Consider the following 22,278-nt stretch of genomic DNA (forward strand, 5'->3'; position numbering starts at 1 on the left):
GACACCAAGAACTGTAAACTGAAGAAGAAAATAGCCCAATTCCAAATACATTTCTCATTTCCTCTTCGTATTTGAATTGGTTGAACTGAATCTCTGTTCAAACAATATCCTGGAAAAGAAATTGCCTTGACTACTGACCTAGGCATTAAAGAATATAAAGTAATGGTTCTGGTAAATACCAAACAATACCACTCAGCTATTTTTGAAGAAAGCTACACATGATTTGCTAACCCAGTTCCCACTCTTGAGGACTTCTAGGTCTCATTGAGGACAAACACACAAACACAGCTCTAACTTAGCATGCTAAGTGCAACGAGAGCCACACACCCGGCTTGTCACATAGGGCTTTCCAGGTTGGCTCCAGAATGGAGCTGGGCCTGGAGGACAGGGTGGGAGGGGGCACTGCAGGTCAACGGACAAAGGTTGAACAAAGGCCCAAGGCCAAGGGCAGGCAAGGCATCCTAGAGAGGATCCTGATGGGTTCGGGAGAGCCAGGGCAGGGAGGGAAGCATAGCAAGAGGATGAGAACCCCAGAGGCCACGGTGAAAGGAAGCCACTTCATCCCAGTGGGGCCCTGTGAAGCAGAGAGCGTTTTGATACTTCAAGAAAAATGAGTCTGACAGATAGATCTGAGGCATATAAGGCGGGAGGCAGGAAAGCCAATGAGGAGACTGTTGTAGCATCCAGGCCAGAGAGGAAGATAGCCTGAAGGGAGGCAGAGTAGTCAGTGGAGAGGAGGGAGGCATGGTAAGCAGTCAGGAGGCAAAGGTGGTGAGACTGCTGGCTGACAGCACAGAGGGGAAAACATCCGGATGAAGGAGGAGGCAAGATGTAGTCATGAGATTAAATCAACGAATAACAAGAGAGCGTCATTTGCTTGGAGGTCACTCAATACTCCTGCCCTCACTCCCCTCCGAGATTCTAAGGAAGTGACTGGAGAGTCACTACTGGTTCTTGATATAATTGGTTCTTGGGTCAGCTTCTTCTTCTGCAACTTAAAAAAAAAAAAAAAAATGAAGCCACCCAAACAGCCAATCTTCTCAAACTTTAGTTCCTATTCTGGAGATGCTGCTGAGGGGATACTCATAGGAATATCATCTTCCACAGAACAATGGCTTTCTTATGTTCCCTTGATGAGGAATGAAGTCAGAGGAACCTTCAGTTATATGTGAGAAAAGAGAAACATGAGACTCAAAATAGTCTCCATAAGGATTTTATATCTCCAAGTGCCTGGGGTCACCCAGAAGAATGGGAAGAAGAGAGATTAAAATGAGTTGCCCCACCTTTGCTTTAATTTCCATTTTTAATATGGATCCAATTATTGTCATTAGGTCACTGATAATCACCAGGACATACCATCCATTGATGAACTCCACTGGTCGGCATCACACACATGTCGCTTGTACTTCTCCAGGAAGAAATTTAGAAATCTCTGTGGCAAACATTTTAAAAAGCATTTCTTAAAAACCACACAGCCCTCTGGAAGGAGAAGACAAGTGCAAAACAGTGCTCTTCTGTAAAGTGAAATGGCATTACCTTTCCCAACTGGATAGATCCACTTCAAGGGTGGCGATTATGGCCCCACTTTCTCCCATAATCTACGGCAGCTATAAATTAAGCATTCCAGTACCTGCTAAGTTAACTCACACATCAAAGGCTTATGTTCTAACACCAAGAAACTCTTGTCATAACAGCTAACATGCAGTACATTCCCAATATTTTACCTATCATCAACTCATTCAATCTGATAACCCCATGAATCAGGCCTATCTCCAGAAGAGGGAACTGAGAAACAGAGAGGCTAGGCCATGATTTGGGTCCCGGCAGCCTGGCTGTGTGCTCCCAATGGTGGGAGTCAGTGGTGACTCCCAGTGGTGGCTCCTAATTTTGGCAGACCCAGGACGCTGACATTGGATTCAGAATATCAAGAGGCTTGGGGGACAGTAAGAGAAGTGGGTATTTACAAAATAAGTCAACAAAGGTCAAGAATAAGAAAACCAGAATGTAGACCATTTTCTTGTTCCACAAATGGTATCCACAAAGGATGACTTCTTATTTCCCCTGACCCCAGTCTGCATTTACTCACATGCTACAGACCAGAATTATATTTGTGGGAAGCTGAAGTATGTATTCACAAGAACTCTGAGGGTAAAAAGGTAAAATGAAACTCAGGAGAGAATTTTTAAACTATTTTTAAAAATAGAATAAAGTATTTTATGCTGCATTATAACCCATTTACCATGACTCCCTGTCAAAATGAACTCTGATTTGAAGACAAAAGATGTAACCCACACATGCTATTACTCTGTTCTTAAGATCACTTCTGAATTTAAAAGGGTCTCCTTTATTCTGGAAATGTTCAAAAGCTAGAGAGTTCACCACTGTGCACTTGTGCCTACTAGCTCAGTTTTAAGCAGGATAATTATCTGATCCCACCTGACATGCCAGGAGCCTTTACTCACTCTCTACACCTCAGGTTGATTAATGCCTTGTAGGGGACAATCATTCAAAGGAATCTAATCTAGTCGAGAGCTCCAGAAAGGGCAGGATGACCCAACATCAAGGGTCCACTGTCTGGACAAACAGAGCAGAGGCCAAGAAGGGAGGGAGAATATGTGAACACACACTTACCTTGCGTAACCTGAGAGCTAGAACAATGGATCTTGTGCACAGAATAAGAGATGCCAAGCAAATCACAATGACAAATGCATCAAACACCAGGACATACTGAGTATTTTTCTGAACTGAGGAACAAAAACAGAATTCAAATGTTAAATTCATATTACTTGGGAGTAATCTCCAAGCAAAATGGTAGTCTGAGAAGAAGTTCAAATGATAAATGCTTAAACATCAGAAACAAATCACACTGCATTCATTCAAAAGTCTTTAAATAGGGTAAAACATTCTCTGATGTTATGAGTTGTACATTTAAAAACATATAAACTCTCTGCTAAACGTACTAAAAATATTTTTTATTGAACTCAACAAAAGGTGGTCCATATGGGTGGCTCAGTTGGTTAAGCAACTGCCTTCTGCTCGGGTCATGATCCTGGAGTTTCAGGATCGAGTCCCGCATTGGGCTCCCTGCTCAGCAGGGAGTCTGCTTCTCCCTCTGACCCTCCCCCCTCTCATGTGCTCTCTCTCTCTCATTCTCTCTCTCTCAAATAAATAAAATCTTTTAAAAAAAAAGAAACATCTATTCAAAAGAGACAAAACTGACAAAGTCTTGACTTCTTTTTCATAAAAACACAAATACCAAGTTCTCCATTAATAAAGGAACAATTTTAAACACCACTCCAGGGGTGCCCGGGGGGCTGTCATTAAGTGACTGCCTTCGGCTCGGGTCACGGTCCCGGGGTCCTGGGATCGAATCCCACATTGGGCTTCCCTTGCTCGGTGGGGAGCCTGCTTCTCTCTTTCCCTCTGCCTGCCGCTCCCCCTGCTTGTGCTCGCTCTCTGTCAAATAAATAAAATCTTAAAAAATAAAAATAAAAAAACACCACTCCTCAGAATCCCCACTTCTGCTTCTCAACCTTACTGTGTACTTGACCAGCAAATAGTGCCAATCTAATTAGCTGCTTCTGCACATGGAGCAAAGAGCCTCTCAGAATGGAAGCGAGAACAGTAGTAATCAAATTTTTATGGTGGAATACACAGTAGCATGGGGGAATGTACTGGAGGAAGATGCACCTGGAACCCCAGCGCCTCTGAGACCTGATGGTAGCACTCCCAACGCCTGGCGCCCTGCGCATTCCTGCAGCTTCATCACCCGCCACTCCTCTCTCCCCACCTTCTCTGCCTTGAGGCCACACTGTTCCTCCTCCATCCCTGCTCCTACCAGGTTTGCTTGCTCTCTTGCCTCAGGGACTTTGCAAGTGCTGATCCCTCTGCCTGGAGCAGGGGGCCCTTCCTACCCTGCAAGTTAGATTCTTCTTTTTCAGCCTTGGGTTTCAGATGAAATATTTTCCTCCTCCGAAGAGAATTCCCTAAATTCCCATCTGTATCAGCCGCCTCCTATACTCTTTCATAGCACCCTCCACAAGTATACACACCCAAGGCTCTGTTTATCCCTCTCGGTTTTATGGCCGGCCACCGCCCCTGTGATCGCGTCTTCTAAGACAGCACAGCAAGGGGCACAGAGACAGGGCAGGACAGGAAAGACACAGTCTCAGGAGCCTAAGGAGCTGGGTCTGAAACTCAGTTCTGCACTCAGGAGCTGTGGAGCCTTGGGGAAGTTGCCTCAGATTCCTCAACCAAAAAAAAAAAAAAAAAGTTGGGGGGGAACCCTTCATCATAGGGCTGTTGTGAGGATGAAACAAGTTCATAGATGAAACCCCTGGAACAGCATCTCCAGTGCTTCCTACTGGGTATCACTTGAGGTCTATCTTCCTCACAAAAGGACTGACCCTAGGAAGCAGGGACTGTATGTGTTTGCTCAACACTACAGTGTGTGTGCTTTCCTAATGCTTCAGTGTGCTTACAGAGGCATGCAGAGCCTTCAGCACATGAGAAGGCCCCAGAATAATCCAAAAGTTAGAACCCGTGAAGGTCCAGCCAAGAACGACTCTTGGTTTTCTGTCTTGGGTGAACTGAGCTCAGTCTGGACATTCATGACAAGAGAGGGCGACTCGGTGGCAGTTAAAGCCATGGGTGTGGACACAGCCACTGAGAGAGACCACAGAGGGAAACAAGGGCTAGGAAGGGTCCGCAGGAGGGATTATAAAGTGGAGCACTCCACAGCGATACCTCTGCCAAAAAGGCCTTTAACAAAAAGACCACGTGTCCATGGACTTAGTAATGCAAGGGCGTGAGCAACAGTGGCCGGTTGGTCTGAGGGTGAAACAGCTCATCCTGTGGGTTACGAGCATGGCCAGCTAGTAGATGTAATTCCCTGAGCCAATTATTTAGTCTTGCGAAGCTTTAGATGCCTCCACTACAAAATAGGGGCAGCAACTGTGCCTGCTTCATGGGCTGTCGGGAAATCTGGTGAAATAATCCATGTCAAGTGCTTGTTAGAACAGCACCTAGCACCTAGGATTTACACTTACTTATAGCCATTTTGTAATTACAAAGTTTTAAGTTATCTTGAGATATCATCTGATGGGTAGGTAAGAAAACAACTTAACCAGAACCCAAGACTGACTGACTTTCTTTCTTCCTTCCTTCCTTCCTTCCTTCCTATCTATCTATCTATCGGAGCCATGGAATGGGACAGTTCTTGGGAAGATGGGACTGAAAACCTTATGAAATGCAAGGACAGCATCTAGCACTTTACTTTCTGACATACAAACAGAACAAAACCTCTATGATTACTTGTATTGGGTCTTATTTACAAATGGGGAAATAGAGGCCCATATCTAGAAGGATAAACCGTCCCTCCTAACAGAGAAACCAGTATAATATTCTGGTGTTGTTGTTGTTGTCATATTAGCTTCAGACACCTTTTTATTTATTTTTTCTTTTTTTCTTTTAATTCTAGTTAACATACCGTGTAATATTAGTTTCAGGTGTATGATACAGTGATTCAACACTTCTATACAACACCCAGTGCTCATCACGACAAGTGCACTCCATAATCCCCATCACCTATAGTTAAGAGTCTGTTTCTTGGGGTGCCTGGGTGGCACAGTCGGTTAAGTGTCTGATTCTTGGTTTGTCCGAATTTTGATTTCAACTTCATGATTTCAACAACCTCATGATCTCAGGGTCTTGAGATCGAGCCCTGTGTTGGACTCCACGCTCAGTGTGGAGTCTGCTTAAGACTCTCTCTCCTTCCTCTGCCCCCCCCCCACCCTCTCTCTCAAATAAGTAAATCTTAAAAAAAAAAAAAAAAAAGCCCGTTTCCTGGTTTGTCTCTCTCTCTCTCATATTCTGTTTTAATTTGATCTATTGAGAAGACTAGCTGGTGTGCTACAAAAAGTAGTTTATGAACATTGCAGTTGCTTTCTTACTCCACTGAATCTATATTTCCCCCACGGGAACATTTCTTAAACTTTGGTTATAAAATACTAATCGAGAGAGATCCCTGCCACCCTGGTTAGGGAAGTCCTACATACCACCCCTCCTCCCAGAGGTCCTAAGGAGTCTTGCATGCACTGCTACTGCCCATCTGAGGGACTCTAACCTAGGGCTTCCCCTGCTTGCTAAAACCCCCCTCCCTGTGGCACTTGGGAAATCACCCATCAGTGGGGGATCTTGCCCACCAGTCCCTACTGCCTTCAGCCCCTCATGCCCAACTTGCTATGTTTATAAAAATCCAGTTAAAGTGAAGATTAGTGGCAAACTTGGGGAATAGGTATGAGAAGTCATAAAAGGCAACGTGAGGTTTGTATGTGAAAATGGACAATCCCTCATCATTCTTCCTGAGATAACATAGGTAATGACAAGAGGAAGAGAAAAACCTCGGGGTAAGAGTGTGGACTTGAAAGAGCCTCAGAACTACCTTCTGGAAATAGCACAAAGATCCCACCAGAGGTCACCCTTGCCTTTCTCCCACTTCCCTCAAAGCCAGAGCAATCAATCCACCAGACAGCTTCCACAGACAGGAAAAAAAAAAAAAAAAAGATCCACTTCCTAAGCTGGTTTCCAAACTTCAGCTTTTTAAGGTTTTCACGTCCCATCATTTAAAATTCATATTCCCCTCGTAACAGAATCTGGTTTCTTAGGACACAGGTCTGGGAGAAACATAAACGTTAGTGTTTCTACTCAGCAGTCTGTGAGGTTTGTGTTTCTCCTCACTGGCCACAGAAGGGAGCCAGAGTTCTTCTCTCCTGAGAACAGGCAAGGAAAACTCCCCACCATCCTAGCAGCCCTGTGGGGAGAAAGGAAACCAGGTTTTGGCAACACGTTTGACCCACTAACTCATTCGGTCAGAATGACTGTTCCAAACCACATTGCATCTGTGACAAAGGTTAGCTCTTCTCACATTAAATGGCTGAACCTATACTTGGGCTTGGCAAATACGCATGTGATCTGTGTGTTTCTGTGGGAGGGTGGTGTGTCTGCTGGGAAATAGGAACCACTTTCAAACAGAAAGAAACTAAAACTGTGTATGCTGATCAGAGCCTTGAGTCGGTTAATGGAAATACTGACACCAAACCTTCAAATCATTAGGATATATTACAGAACTGAACAGCCATGGGCCACACACAAATCTAGAGTAAAACAAATCTAAAATAGTTAAAAAACACAGGTATTTTACATTTTATTTGGTTCTGATAATCTGGTCAAAGGCAAATTCAACAAAACCTGTAAATTAAAAAACACTGCCAAGGGACACCTGGATGGCTCAGCCCATTAAGCGTCTGCCTTCGGTTCAAGTCATGATCCTGGGGTCCTGGGATCAAGTCCTGCATTGGGCTCCCTGCTCAGCGGGGAGTCAACTTCTCCCTCTGCCTGCCGCTCCCCGCTTGTGCGCGCGCTCTCTCTCTCTCTCTTTGACTTAAAAAAATTTTTTTTCTTTTTTTAATTTAAAAACTACTGACAATCTGGGACACCTGTGTGGTTCAGTCAGGTCTGTGTCCAGCTCTTGATTTCAACCCAGGTCATGATCTCAGGGTTGTGGGATTGAGCCCAGCTTGGTGATCACTGGGGAGTCTGCCTGAGACTCTCTCTCAGTCCCTCGCCCTCTGCCCTCCCCCACCCACTCATGCTTTCTCCCTCTCTTTCTTTCAAAGAAATAAATTTTTTTTTTAAAACTGGCTTCTGAAATTAATAATACATCTTAATTAATTGGATTTAAATTTTAAAAAATACTGACAATCCATTACTAACACCATCGCTACCCCCTCATTGAGAAGTTCTGCATAACCCATTTTGAACTTTAGATGAAGAGGTGTTTTCTGAGTAACAACTGACTAAATGACCCAATGTTTGTACAGGCTGCTCTCTGAGCTCAGAGGCCTTGATCTCTGTCCATTGTCAAAGGCTCAGCTCAAAGCATACATTCTCCAAAAACTACTGCTAAATTTTATTTCTCACTCTGCCCCAATGTTAACATTTGCTTTCTTTATCCGCATCCCTTTCTACCTCCACCACTTAGATTTCACAAGCACGTCAATCTCTCTCACTGAGGCATTTTCTTTCTTTTTCCGTAGTGCCTAGCAATTACTCTGTGCCAACTCTTGTTTTCGGTGCTTTCCTTGACACACTAACTCATTTACTATTTGACATCCTAAAAGGTAGGTACTATTTTCACACTCATTTTATAAAGAAAAGTACTGAGAAATAGAGAGGTTAAGTAATTTGTCCAAGATCACAGGCATAGTGAACAGAACCAAGACCCAAACCCAAGCAGTCTGGCTCCAGAAACTGTGCTCCTAAGGACTGAGAACACTGCTTCTTCTAAGAGGTATGTAATCAACACCTGCTGAAATTGAACAAAAAGGCAAAGCTTTAGGATATGCTGTACAGAATTGAATGCTCAAGAGTTTTTTGGAGCTCTTTCTTCCCATCACCATTTAAACACCCCAAATCCCAAAATAATGTGTTAAAAACCATCCAAAATCCATAATGGGGAAGCAGGTAACATACTTACTAGATCCAGATATGTTCAAGTCTTTACATTCTTCAATTTTAGCATCACTGTCAAAATAGATCTTGATCTTGCCACTGTGAGCTTTATTGTCAAAGGTAATCTGGAGACACAAATGTATGGAAAGGTTACCGCCCAGCAGAAAGTATGGCACGCAAGATGAACTCTGCTTCAAATATCACTGGCATCCAAATTGCATGCTGATTCAAAAATAATTATACTGACGAAAATGGCCTCGTCACATGATTCCTTCACAAGTTTCTATTATTAATGAAAAAATATGATCCAAAGGGTGAATATGTGAAGTTCTAATGAATCACATTTGGGTCCAGAGAAATCTTAAGAGCATAACAACTAACCGGTCCCAGGAACAAAAACAAGATTCACCAATCTTTGACAAGAGAATACAATGATCTCATTTATTATACGGAATGGAATGTAAAAGCATTTGCTTCAACTTAGTCCTTTGGGTTCGAAATTCTAGGTCTGTAGTAGGCTAGAAATTATTTTTCTGTTTGCTTCAAACGCTACATATAATGTTTTCAGAAGTGACAAAGACTGCTCCCAGGCTTCAGGCTGAATTTAAGATTTCCAAACAGCCTCGATGTTCCACATTATGTTTCAGTCATGTTGTTTCCAAGTGAAATATGCTGAGTATCTTCAGGCTTGAGAGAAGTATTTTGGGGGCTTTCCTAGGGGAGAATTAGGCCGTGGGTGTGCCAGGGTTAGTGGAGTTGTCTTCATAGTTCATAGGCACTGAAATGAAGCCAACAGGTTTAATTCTCAAGCCTCTGGTTTGATCAGAGGGATATTCTTGGATTACACAGAGTGTGGCTCATGTGTGGAGATGCTCAGGCACTCATGGATTTAATTACAGATCACCTACACATGCAGCTCAGCAAGCTCTTTGCCTGTGAATTTTGGGGGATTTCGTAATGTGTTTTGTAACATGTAGGTCACCCCAGGGAGGTTAATCATGCTCTTCTGTGCCAGAGACATTCTTCCTCACCACATGTCAAGATTTATAATTACTTTTATTTCTTTGTGTACTTGTTTACCGCTGGAGCTCGTCTACTGGGCTATAAGCTTCCTGAGGGCTACTGTACTCCGACGGTATGGCCGTGTCATTACGTACTGATTGACTGTTGTTGAATGAGGCACTCCTCTGAGTTGTTAAAAGGCGGTCACACACAACTGTCAGCTCAGCATTCGGTTTTGCCCCTCCATAAACACGGGGGAGGGAGAGAGGGAAAGCACAGAAGCCCATGGAACAAGAAGGCGGGTTACTCTCCCCACAGAAATGAACATTCTCCTCTACTGCACGTGCCTCCTCCCAAAATAACAGAAACAACAACTAATCCTTTGCAGACTGGCCCTCAGATGGGCGGGACAGTTTCTGCCTGGAGGTTTGAAAACATTTGCTACAACAGTTGCAAAGACCTTCCTTTGAAAGTAGGAAAAACATCATAGACACTTAAGACATTTGTCATCAGCTTTTTTTCTAATGTATTAGGGGAATAAGAGGTCAAAGCCAATTTTGGAAATTCCACTTTCCAGCCCAGGAATCTGGTTTTAAAAAAGTTGGAAAGGGCTTGCTTCATTTTCTGAAGTAATGGTCTCTGGACCAACAAGGCTAGAAAGTGTCATTAAGCTGTTTTAAACACAACTGCATCTGACACATCTGTATAGGCTGATGAGTTTTACACTTGGCATCTGCAACAGGAGTAGAGAAAAATAATAAAATCCAACTTTAGTATGACAAGACACTTGCCGTGTTCTGAAAGACGTAACAGTCTGGTAACTCTCGGGAATGAATCGTCTGTAGGTCAATGCCTTTGAGGTGAAAGGAAATTTCAACTTGTAAGAGCCTGAATAAAAAATATTACAAGGATAAATTGTCATAGTCTTACTATCCTACTCGCTTTCCCCATCCCTGTCTCCTGGGAAATGAGATTTAGAAACTTATTTACCGATAAAATTCCAGTCTGAAGAATGACGAGTTCTTCCAGGAGTCCTGAGGGGACTTGGAGAGGTCTAAGTGAACACAATCTAGGGCAATGAAACAACAAGAAGGATTGTTTCAGACAACAATCAAATGCTGGGACAAGGTGTGCTGAGAAGCACGACACTTGAAAGTTCCAACATATCTTCCCACAAAATCCATATTCATTGTAACGAGACCCATAACCTGACAGAGAAGAACCTGGAGATACCACCCTAACTACATAATCACAGCTAACATCGCCAGTAATGGGACAAAGAGACATCATGCACCTCCTGAAATAATGTACCATTTGTGTGGTGTTCCTGCCCCAAAAGCATAACCTCAATCAAGTCATAAAGAAACAGAAAAACCCAAGTGAGGAACATTCTACTCTTAAAATGTCAAGGTCATTGGAAAAAAAAAAAAAAAAAGCCTAAGGAATTTTATTTTGCTCCAGATTAAAGTGACCTGACAACTAAATGCATTATGTGATCCTGGACCGGGGAGGTGGCAGGGGATGGGGGAGGGGGCACATGGAAGGGGTAGTATGGTCAAGGCAGTTTTCTTTTTCTATAAAGAACAGGACAATGGGTGAAATGTGAATAGGATTTGTAGATTACAGTACTGTATCCATGTTCCTTTGTGCTTTTGAGCACTGTATGGTGGTTATGTAGGAGAATGTTCTTGTTTGAGGGAAATGCACATTGAAGTATTTAGAGATAAAGAGACATCATGTCTGCACCTTATTCTCATACACGTCAGGAGACATATTTATACATTGGAAGAATGATAAAACAAATGTGGTAAAACATTAGCCTTTGGAAAATCTAGATGAAGGGCACACAAGGAAACCTTTGTGCTATTTTGCAACTTTTCTGTTAAGTCTGATGCTTTTTCAAAACAAAAAAAAATAAAGAGAAAAGAAAGAAACTTAGGTTTTATTCAAGTAAAAACAAATTATGAGCAGTAAACTATAAAAGAATAATTCCAAGAGCCTCACATAAAAATGGTCTCATCATTGTGTAGCTCAACATCTTGGCAGCAAACCAAGGAGGTCTAGAAATGGTGAATGCCTTTCAAGGTCACAGAGCCCTGACATGGAACAGGGGGGAAGCCAGCCTGGCTGACTGTCGCCCCACGCTGTTGCTGCCCCTTCGTGCTGCCTTTGAAATGGAAATGTCAGTGCCTAATACCCAGGAGGTGCTTGAGAATCTTGGTAGACTTGATGGACGATTCTTTAAGCCTCTTCTCCCACTGGGCCAGGTGTAGCAATGACCTCCCATCACTAAACAGTCCATGACCTTGGCTTAACCACCTAGCCTGACTGAATTCCAGTTTCCTCAGCTGTAAAAAGCCAAACTGATGATATTTAAGGTCCTTCCACCTCCCACATTCTCATTTGAAGACAAAGTAAAAGAAAACAAAACATTTAAATAGATTTGAGTAAGTGCTAGATTCTTTTTTTATAAAGACTTTTATTTATTTATTGAGAGAGAGAGAGAATGGTAGAGAGAGAGCATGAGAGGGAAGAAGGTCAGAGGGAGAGGCAGACTCCCTGCTGAGCAGGGAGCCCGATGCGGGACTCGATCCTGGGTTTCCAGGATCATGACCTGAGCCGAAGGCAGTCGCTTAACCAACTGAGCCACCCAGGCACCCTAAGTGCTAGATTCTGAAAAGAGAAAGAACATGTTCAAAATCTACGTGCCACATACTGTTTCAGGTCTCTTTCTCCTATATTTCACTCATTCTAAGATATTTTTTTTTTCACTTTTAAATACCTCTAAAACAGATGAGTTTTAGGGGCACCTGGGTGGCTCAGTTGGTTAAGCGACTGCCTTCGGCTCAGGTCATGATCCTGGAGTCCCGGGATCGAGTCCTGCATCGGGCTCCCTGCTCAGCAGGGAGTCTGCTTCTCCCTCTGACCCTCCCCCCTCTCATGTGCTCTCTCTCTCTCATTTTCGCTCTCTCAAATAATAAAATCTTTAAAAAAAATTTAAAAAAAGATGAGTTTTAAACAATATTGATGGTATCTTAGATTCAGAGAAATATAATAGCATTTGTTAGTTAATTTTATACTTTACACAAAATTTGCCTTATAAAATCTATTTGGTTACTCAAGTTTTGTAATTGTAAGTATGGAGTTACACTTTCTCTAAATACACATTCAGGACTCTCTGAAGTCTGGCCGACCATAGGTTACAGACACTGCTTATGAGGCCACCAAGCACCCGGTGGCAATAAAACCTAAGAACTGAGTTTTGGGGTTTTTTTAAGGATGGCAAAACCCTTTAGGTAAAACATCAAACCTCAGATAGAACAAACTGGTATTAGAGGAGCAGCGATGTCCCTCAAAGAATCTCATCTACAGGGCAGAATATTCCAGCCAATGAAATAATGACGTCTTAGAGATAAAGGGAAGGTAGAGTTTACGTGTTCTTTAAACAACAGGGAAAATGATGAAGTGCTCATGACATCTCAGGCTGAGAATATGTGGAAAGGAGAACATGAATTCAAAATCTGTGTTATAGAAATGAAGCACTACTGTATTAGAATGATAGCCATCTAAATGTTGTAAAACATTTATTAAAAACAGGATTTATAACAGTCCCCCCACTGAGGCTAAACTGTAAAGCTATAGGTCTAGAGCCATGATATGCCCACAGCCTGATTTAAGGGAAACCCTTAGCTTGAACTACACAATCGGCCGTGCAACTAAACAGAGACCCACCAAGGAAGTGGGCATGGAGGGTGACCTCTGCATTTAGCACACCAAAGGATGACTCTCTTAATAATAAAGATCATGCAAAATTCATGAATAGGTAATCTAGAACAGCTTCTGCTAATTCACCTACATAAACTATAATGCCTCACCAAGCCCTATTCCTATCATGTGCGGGCTTCCTGCAATATATCTGAGAACACAAAGTCTAAGATCTAGTATCAAGCATTCTAAGAATATTCTTTACATCTTTTGAATAGATATGTCAAAGGGTTCTCCTGGACGAGTTACATTTCAAAAGTCAAAAATACAATTAACTTGCTAAAGCAGTCTCTCTTAAAATAAAGTCAAATTAATCACCAACTTGATGGGTATTAAGGAGGGCACATTCTGCGTGGAGCACTGGGTGTTATGCACAAACAATGAATCATGGAACACTACATCAAAAACTAATGATGTAATGTATGGTGATTAACATAACAATAAAAAATGGGGAAAAAAGGAAATTATTAGAAAGTAAAAAAAAAAAATCACCAACTTCTCTCCATTTGGTTAAAACTATTCCATATTCTGATAGAAGGAAAATGAACAAGAACACCACTGCCCAGGGGTCAGGCAATAAATCCTGCTCTCTGGCACTGTCTGTCCTACCTAGCCACATTTCTTTAATCTATTTTCCAAGAAAAATCAGTTGAGGAAAGCAACATAAGAATTACTGGAAAATAGTTGTAAGATGCATCTAATTAAGTCACACGTTTTTAAGAGGACAAGGGGCACTTCAAGGCTGCTGGCCACAGAACCAAGCTGCTGACAACCTAGATGATTTCTGAAAGCACCCTGAGGCCCCTGGTGGTGCTGGCTTATGGGCTGCATCTTTCAGAGTCAAGAGCATGGGACACATTTACTCATGTAGAGATTCTGAACAGGCAGCCTGGGGAAAGAGACTCAGAATCTCTATTTTATAGACATGTTCTTTGATTATTTTACCAAAGCGTCTTAAGATGGGATTATAAGAAGTATGGTCAAATGAATTGTGTGATGCTCTCTTCTTAATAAAACCATTCCACATTTAAACTGCTCCTAGGACCCCCACTCCTGAACTGTTAGCTTCTTGAGGAGTCATGACTGATTAATCTTGGTAGTACATAACCCCAGTACATAAAACAGGAAGTGCCTTGGGCATGACAGGTTCTACACCAGAGATTTATTGAATGAATGACAAAACCCCTGGAGCCTTAAGTCAACCACTTTGCACTTACATATAATGTGTTTTTAAATTCTTAACAGAGTGGCACAAAATAATTCTACTTGATTAGATATTAACTTTTGCTAAGCAACCTCCTCGAGGAGAAAATGAGTCACTAACCACAATTCGTCTTTGAAGAGCATTAATGTAGTTAACATATAATTGCAAGAGTACCCAGCATTTTAACATACATTATTTCATTTATAAATACTCTTTTTTTTTTTTCCAAAAGCCTAATTGCCTCCTCGTGGAGAGAAAAACCTCAACAAACAGGAAACACCTGTCCATTTACCTCAACCCCCAACAATCTTGAGTTGTACCAAGAAGTTCCACAAATGCTCCCCAGTCCTATCTCAGTAGACCCGCAGTTCCCTGAGACAAAGCCCTTTGCAGGTGTATGTTCAAGCCTCCAACTAAGTTAGCTGTCACAAAAGCAATGTCGTTCCATTTGGGTTGTCAGCACCTGAGGGGATGTTTGTTCTTACCACAGAAGATGATAAAGGCATAAAATGAAATTATCAGTGCGTTACCTATTTCAATATCGCTGTCAATATTCAGTGTCTCATTAGAAGGAAACATGGTCCCTTTCTTGTAATGCTGCTTACAGACTTTTAAGCCAATTGTATTGTCTTCATTTTCTCCATAACCAAGGGTCCCCAGGGATATGTTCTTTAGATGACGATACTGTTAAAAATAGTTTAAAAAAATATATTAGCTTTTAAGAGTTTCATCAGAAGTTACAGCATATGGAATACACTTTTAGCTATTTTAAATTGTTTATTTGAGATCCCTCACTAGAACCCCCCTGTGTAAAATACCACAAGGTAATTTTCTCATGGTTGGGCAGGAAACACACTGCCTCACAGAACTCAGAGCTAAAGTAAACCTGCTGACAGATGCTCCCACCTCGCTGACTGCCAAAGCCGAGGTGCTCTGAACTCACAGCAGACTACTGTCCCCTGGCTCCAAGCCCCACCTTCCCAAGCCACACGGGCCTCCAGGCGGTTCCTGGAGCTTGCCAGGCACATTCCTGCCTGGGCCTTTGCCATCCCCCTGCCTGGAACCCCGTGTTATCTAACTACTAGGTTCACTCCTTCAGATCTCGAGTCAAAAATTACCTCTTCAGTGAGTCCTTCCCTTTACCATCCAGTGCAAGTTGCAAACATCCATCCCCAGCACACAGGCTCCACCAGGCACTGGCAATCTCCTCCCCTGCTTTATTTCACAGCATCTATCACTTTCTGACACACCACTGAAGACCCAAGCCAACCATACCCCACAGCTCACATTAACACAACTGGCCTTTGCTTACATGAACTTAAAGCAGCTCTCATCACATGACTTTACCACTCGCCTATCTGCACTAAGAGGGCTAAGAGGGCTTTACTAGCTCCCCACTTCCTGACTTTATTAATCCAGGAAACTTTTGGGGGGGGTGGAATCTTAAGCAGGGCCCATCTCTGAGTCCCATCGCAGAGCCCATCTGGCGCTGGATCTCAGGACCCGAAGATGAGATCATGACCTGAGCAGAAATCAAGGGTTGGACACCCAACCGACTGAGCCACCCAGGCTCCCCTATTCCAGAAAACTTTTGCTCAGAAACATAAGTTACAAATAACTCTATTGTTCATTTCAGGAACATCTAAAACAACTCATTTAGACAGATAATCAATTTAAAGATTTAGTTTAATAAATCCAAGACTCTTTGAAACCATGCCCCTCTCCCCACAAATCCTCACCTTCTTGTGTCCACCAATACAAAACTATTACATCATATCTTTACCCAATTCTAACTGAGCTCCCCTCACACTGAAAGACCCACCCTACATCAGTCTTCAAAATCTGTATTTGGACTTTGCCCTCTTCAGCCAAGGCACTAATGAGAACGATCAAGGGAGCATCTCCCTTACCTCTGTAAGCAATAAGCTCAGTTTTGCTTATCAACATGTTTTCTTGGTGGTGTTTTCAGGGCGCTAGCATTCAGTGCTATACATTTCACTTCTTTTCATTTGTCTGGTTCTCTCCTCTACAATGAAGTTCTATAAGACAGGGCTTTTGTCCATTTTATTCATGATGCATTCCCAGTGTCTAGAACAGTACCTCATATATCATAGGCACCCAAATATTTATTGAATGAATGAGAAAAGAAAAAATAAGAATAATGATTTCTCTCCCCCTAAATGCTTTCTTCAGGCCTATCAATCTGGTTTCTCAATACCTGCTTAGATACAACTATATCACATCCTACTCTATATTCTCAAGATTCAGCTAGGCTTATTAATGCTAAGACATCAAAGTTGAGACTCTGGAGTCTTAGATTTGGTATCTCATTTACCAAAACTTCTGAGATGATAAATCCACTCTTGGCAATTTGAACTTGGGGAAAGTAATCTCCCAAAACTAGTGGGTGTAAAGGGATAAATAAAAAAATATAAATCTTTAAGAAAAAACTTAAATAAGCAAAATCTATCATGTGGAAATGTAGCTAGAGAAATAGCAATGAACATTTTTTGGCACTATGCAAAATTTAAATTAAGATATTTTAATACATGTATAATTTTGTTTTTGCTAAAACAACAAAGTATCAACATATTCTCCAAGTGCAGGTCATTCAGAACAAAACACTTGCCTGATTGATAGCAAAAAAGACGCTCTCATAGGCATCCTCCTGAGTATACACACTGCAACTGTAGTCATCTTCATCGGTGCCAGAATATCCTTTTAAAAACAAGTGCTTAAAAGCAACAGTGTTCTCTTCTTTGAAAGCAACCACCATCTGGTTACTCAAACCAAAACGAACAAGCTAGAAAAGAAAATCAAATAGGAAGCTGTGAATTTTCCATTTACCAGGGCAGGCAAATGCATTCTTATTATCATCAACCCCCCCGCCTACAAACCTCAGCAAGTGTTTACTAACCACATTAATGTCAAAATACAAGTACCAAAAAAGAATAGCCTCATCAAACTACATCAGCAAGTCAAAATAGCATAAAATTAGGGGAAATTACTACTCCCAGTGACTACCAACCTTACTGGTCTTTAATGAAGGAGAAAAAGGAGAAATCCAAGTCAGTGAAGTCAGAATTCATTTTTTGTATAGTTGGATTTCAAATTTATTGTTTTAAAAAATTGATGTACTCAATAGAGTAGTAAGCCATTTTTTGTTGATTTAACATTTAGAAATTGTAACTATTTTTAAAAATCACAGCTATGTTTTATAGATAGCTTTTAAGAATGTTTTTGAAAAGTGGACTATATGATACTTACTCCAGCTAAGAGGTAAGGGTTGTCAAAGAAATTCAATGATTCCAGCTCTGCAAGAACTCTTATCTAAGATTTACACCTAGGAGTTCCCACTCCAAGATCGATAGCATCAAAGCGCCAGAAAGAAGAACAGGGCTTGCTTTACCCCTCTGAGTTCAAACCCATTCACTGGCAGCAAGCACCCACCTTCTTGCAATAAAACTCCCACTTACTCTTCCTTACACTGTATCCTAGTCCAAGCTTAGGCACCAAGAGCTCTTTTTACCAGGAGGGAATGTATTCTTCCCGCCCATCTTGGAATCCAGTAAGTGGGGAAAATTAGCAGGCACTAAATGTGTACCAAAAAACCCCAGGAAATTATACACACACCAACAATCTCTCTCTCTCTCTGTCTCTCTCTCTCACACACGCACGCAATGGCAGAAGACAAGTCAGACCTTTATAAGCTCTGTCCCACACACCCTTCCCCATCTACCTATTTGATCTCCTCATCTGCTTCATAAGACAATAAAAGTCCAAAAATTGTGCCCTAAATCTTCATCCCACTAAGTCTCCAAAGCAATTTGGGATTCTGTTTCTTCATGTGTAAAATCAGCCAGTCCGACTAGATGACAGTGGCATTTCTGCTATGTGCTGTCACTCCACGGTTGGATATGAGAGACTGCATGGCACTGAACCAGACCTCAACTAATGACCCTTTCAGATAAACACACGGTAATCTGCATATGCAAATGTATATATTATTTTTTAGTGATTTATATTTTTTAGCTTTTAAGTTTTTGTCTGACTTTTTGAAAAGGCTGAATAATTAAAAATACTAGCTACCATGTTCAGCAACTATTATACTCCACGTGCTTACTGAATGAACCGCATTACAAGCACTTATCTCCGTTACTAACACAACAACTCTAAGGTGACATCACTATGGTTAATCCCCACTTTATGCATGTGGAAACTGAGATGTAGCCCCATTAAATTGCCCTAAGTCCTGTAACTAGAATGAAAGTCAGGTCTAACTCCAAAGTCACTCTATTGTGCTATACCATTTACCTCTGTTGAAGAATCTGCCTTTGGGACTCTTCTTATAAGAAAAGAATTTAAGGGCTAGCTTTTGAGAATTGCCACTACTGTTTGAGAACCGTACTTAGTTGACACTCTTTAGCATCTGAGCCTCACCAGGTCACATTCCTCAAATACCAAGTCAAAGGATTGAGCAATTGTTAAAACCCAGCTAGTCTAAGGAAAATATCAGATAAGAAACCCCACATCATCCAACCTGTGCTAGAAATCAAGCAACTGGAAGCTAAAGGTTTTTCCAAGCACACAACACCTGTCAGTGGTAGCTGTAGGAGATGCCAGAAAAGGTCACGTTGCTTTTTGAAAGCCAAAAGTACTAGGGAACCAATACACACACGATTGTTTCAAGGTTTTATTAAATACCGACGCACAAATGAGAAAAAAACAACTGGTATACACACACATGAATTAAGTTTTCAGTCAAAGTTTGCTGAGTGCTTATTCTGTCCTGAGTTGGGATATGATGTGGGCAAGATCAAGTTGCATGGTGTTGAATAACAGCTCCTATCTACTGAATATCAGGGACCATGCCTAAAATTTACAATCTTTAAAAAATTTAATTCGCCAACACCCTATGAGGGGGATATTACACTGGGCTTCACAAGGACAGGCATTTTCCCCCCTACTCAGGAACTGGAACAGTGCCCATCACAATGCCAGGGTCAAATACTGAATCCATTGATGAATATAATCCCATTTTATACATGTGCAACTGAAGTCAGGGAACTTATTCAGGTTGGAACAGCTAGAAAGTGTCAGAGTGAGGTCTGTTAGGCTTACATATTCCTTCTCTTGACCACCTGGCCACACTACCTCTCAAACAGAGATGTTGCCAATTTAACTCTAGAAACAGTGATATTCGACCCATTCCTCCCACAGTCAGACTTGAGCTAAAAAAACAAAACAAAACAAAAAAACACACCAAAAAAATCTGAATGGGGAATGGATAACTTGACCAAGAAAGTGGCATACTATCTGCTGATATTTTAGGCTACCACCTTATTTAAACTCAAAGCTCATCAACTCAACTTTGGGAATGAGAGAACATGAAGGTGTGATCTCTGCTTGGAACCACCCCCATCTCGCATCAGGAACAAGAAATTTCCTCCATTCCATTATTCCTAGAACAAGCTAAGATCCACCTATATGGCCCAGCATCAGGTCAGGGTTGGGATTTTCCAAAGCATCTGTTAGTAGAGAAGAGAAGCCCTCAGGAGGAGATCATAAGTCCCCTTCCTGCTATGGCAGAACCAAATATTCCCTATGGAGCAAGAGTAAGATGATGGGTTTGGTCAAATGGTTGACAGAAAAATGCACTCTTGCCCCACTAACTGGATCTTAAGATTTGCCGGGACTATGATATAAGACAGAAAAATAATTACACATTAAGTGCAGCCTGGCAAAGACTGTGAGGGCAAGACTGATTATGAAATCAGTGTAGGAGAAAATATTCTGCACCAGATAAAAACAAGATACTGCTCTAATAATATACAAAAAATATGGGAAGGAACAAGTAGAACTGGCAAAAAAATGTGGACACCTCTCTCAAGATTATAAATTACTGCAGAATGCAGAGTAGGAATGTCTTTTTTAAAAAAAGTTTCCTCCTCATCAACCCTGATAAAATGCCACCCGTCCCGTTAGACGTGAGGACGGGGTGCTAAGAGACAGAAAAAGAGGAGGAGGGACAAGTGGGGTCTGAAAGAAAGAAAGAAAGGTATTTGAGAAATCTGCCCCAATTAGATATCATCCCTGTAGCAAAACTTATTAGAATGGTCCTCCAGCAGGACAAGAGTTTAATCCCTCCCAACACTGTTAGGGAAGACAAGGTATCCCCACACAAAAAGTAAATTATCTTTTCCCAGAAGTAGTCTATTAAAAGCAAAAGCAGTGAGATAGACAGCAACAGGTACTAGTGTCCCCAGGAAAACCACGTGGTGAGTGGTCAGGCAGGACCGGTGGGGGACTTCCAAGGGCACCTGCAAGATGATGGAGAAAGAATCAGTCTGGACTTGGTGGAGCAAACAGGGCAGGGATGAGAATCCCCAGGTGCATCCTCGGGTGCTGGCTGGGATTGGGGAGGAAATAGATGAAAACCCACCAGAAAGGCAAGTCGAAGGAGACTGTGGAAATCTGAATTTCAAGCTCCATAATCAAGATTTTCTTCTGTGGGAAAATGGGGACCACAAAAGTTTCTGAGCAGGAGAGTGACCCAATGAAGGCATTCTAAGAAAAATTCATTTGATATTAGCATTGAACACACTGGTGTGGGTGTGGATAAGGAAGGTAGGCATAAGACAAAATCTGGAAGCAGCCTCGGTTAACTTGTCTGTATTCCTAGACTGCAAACTGAGGACAGGACCCACGTTTGGAAGAAAACCAATCTGAGGGTAAGAGTGCAGACTCTAGAGCCAGACCGCAGGGCTCCAATCCAACTCTACCACTTACCAACTGAATGGCCATAAGCAAATTGCTTATTCTCTTTGGCTCCATTTCCTCATCCACAAGAAGGGAGCAATAACTGACCCCGCCTCCCAGGGTTGCTGTGAGGATGAAATGAATGAACATGCAGAGAGCACCTGTGCCTGGCACATGGTGAATGCTATGCCACGTGTTAGGTTACCTCTCAGCAGCAGTGACCTATTCCTAGCTGTATTCCCAGCAGGACACACAGCATGGGAGGTGCTTCATAAGTATCTTAAATTAATGAGATAAGAGTCTGTGCTAGAGAGAGAAGATAGTGAGTATGGCAAAGCGTAAGTAGACACAGTTTTTTTTTTTTTTTAAAGATTTTATTTATTTATTTGAGAGAGAGAGAATGAGAGATAGAGAGCGTGAGAGGGAAGAGGGTCAGAGGGACAAGCAGACTCCCTGCTGAGCAGGGAGCCCGATGCGGGACTCGATCCCGGGACTCCAGGATCATAACCTGAGCCGAAGGCAGTCGCTTAACCAACTGAGCCACCCAGGCGCCCATAAGTAGACACAGTTTTGAGGAAGAATCCACGAGATTTACTAGACATCAGGACAAAGAAGTTAAGTCAAAGATCGGGATGTTCTATACCTAGATGAGGTGGAGTTTTAGTAACATTAACAGATCAAGAAGCTGAACTGAAAGCTGGTTTGTCCAGAGAAGAAATTGGGAAACAATTAAAATTAACCAAATGAGAAAGGGGACATTATTTCTCCTCCTTCCAAGTAATACCAATAATGTACCTACTTTATAGGATGCCAAAATTAAAACTTCAAAACCAAGAATTAAAATGAAAAGATTTTTAAATGGAAAAAGCCAAGCATTCACATTTAATGGGGTCCCTGTATCTCAACTTTGTTGGATTTTTTTCAACTTTGTTGTTTCTTTTAAAGCAACTTGGTTACCCTAGAACTTGGTGGAGTGGAAAGCATGACATACAATGAAAAGACCTCTTTATGATCACAGAATAAAGATGCACCTTCAG

At 41.9% G+C, this 22,278-nt stretch overlaps 1 protein-coding gene across 1 annotated transcript in view; it reads right to left on the reverse strand.

Moving 5' to 3' along the window:
- MCOLN2 (mucolipin 2) overlaps positions 1 to 22,278 on the reverse strand; it is a 54,302-nt gene that overhangs the window by 14,361 nt on the left and 17,663 nt on the right. Inside the window, 8 exon segments of the mRNA XM_035726937.1 lie at positions 1,284 to 1,372; positions 1,375 to 1,432; positions 2,632 to 2,744; positions 8,537 to 8,636; positions 10,305 to 10,401; positions 10,504 to 10,582; positions 15,013 to 15,166; positions 17,112 to 17,285. Of these exon segments, the coding sequence (XP_035582830.1) occupies positions 1,284 to 1,372; positions 1,375 to 1,432; positions 2,632 to 2,744; positions 8,537 to 8,636; positions 10,305 to 10,401; positions 10,504 to 10,582; positions 15,013 to 15,166; positions 17,112 to 17,285 (864 nt within the window).

This window comes from Zalophus californianus, chromosome 4 (genome assembly GCF_009762305.2).
Source record: "Zalophus californianus isolate mZalCal1 chromosome 4, mZalCal1.pri.v2, whole genome shotgun sequence".
NCBI classification, from domain to species: domain Eukaryota; kingdom Metazoa; phylum Chordata; class Mammalia; order Carnivora; family Otariidae; genus Zalophus; species Zalophus californianus.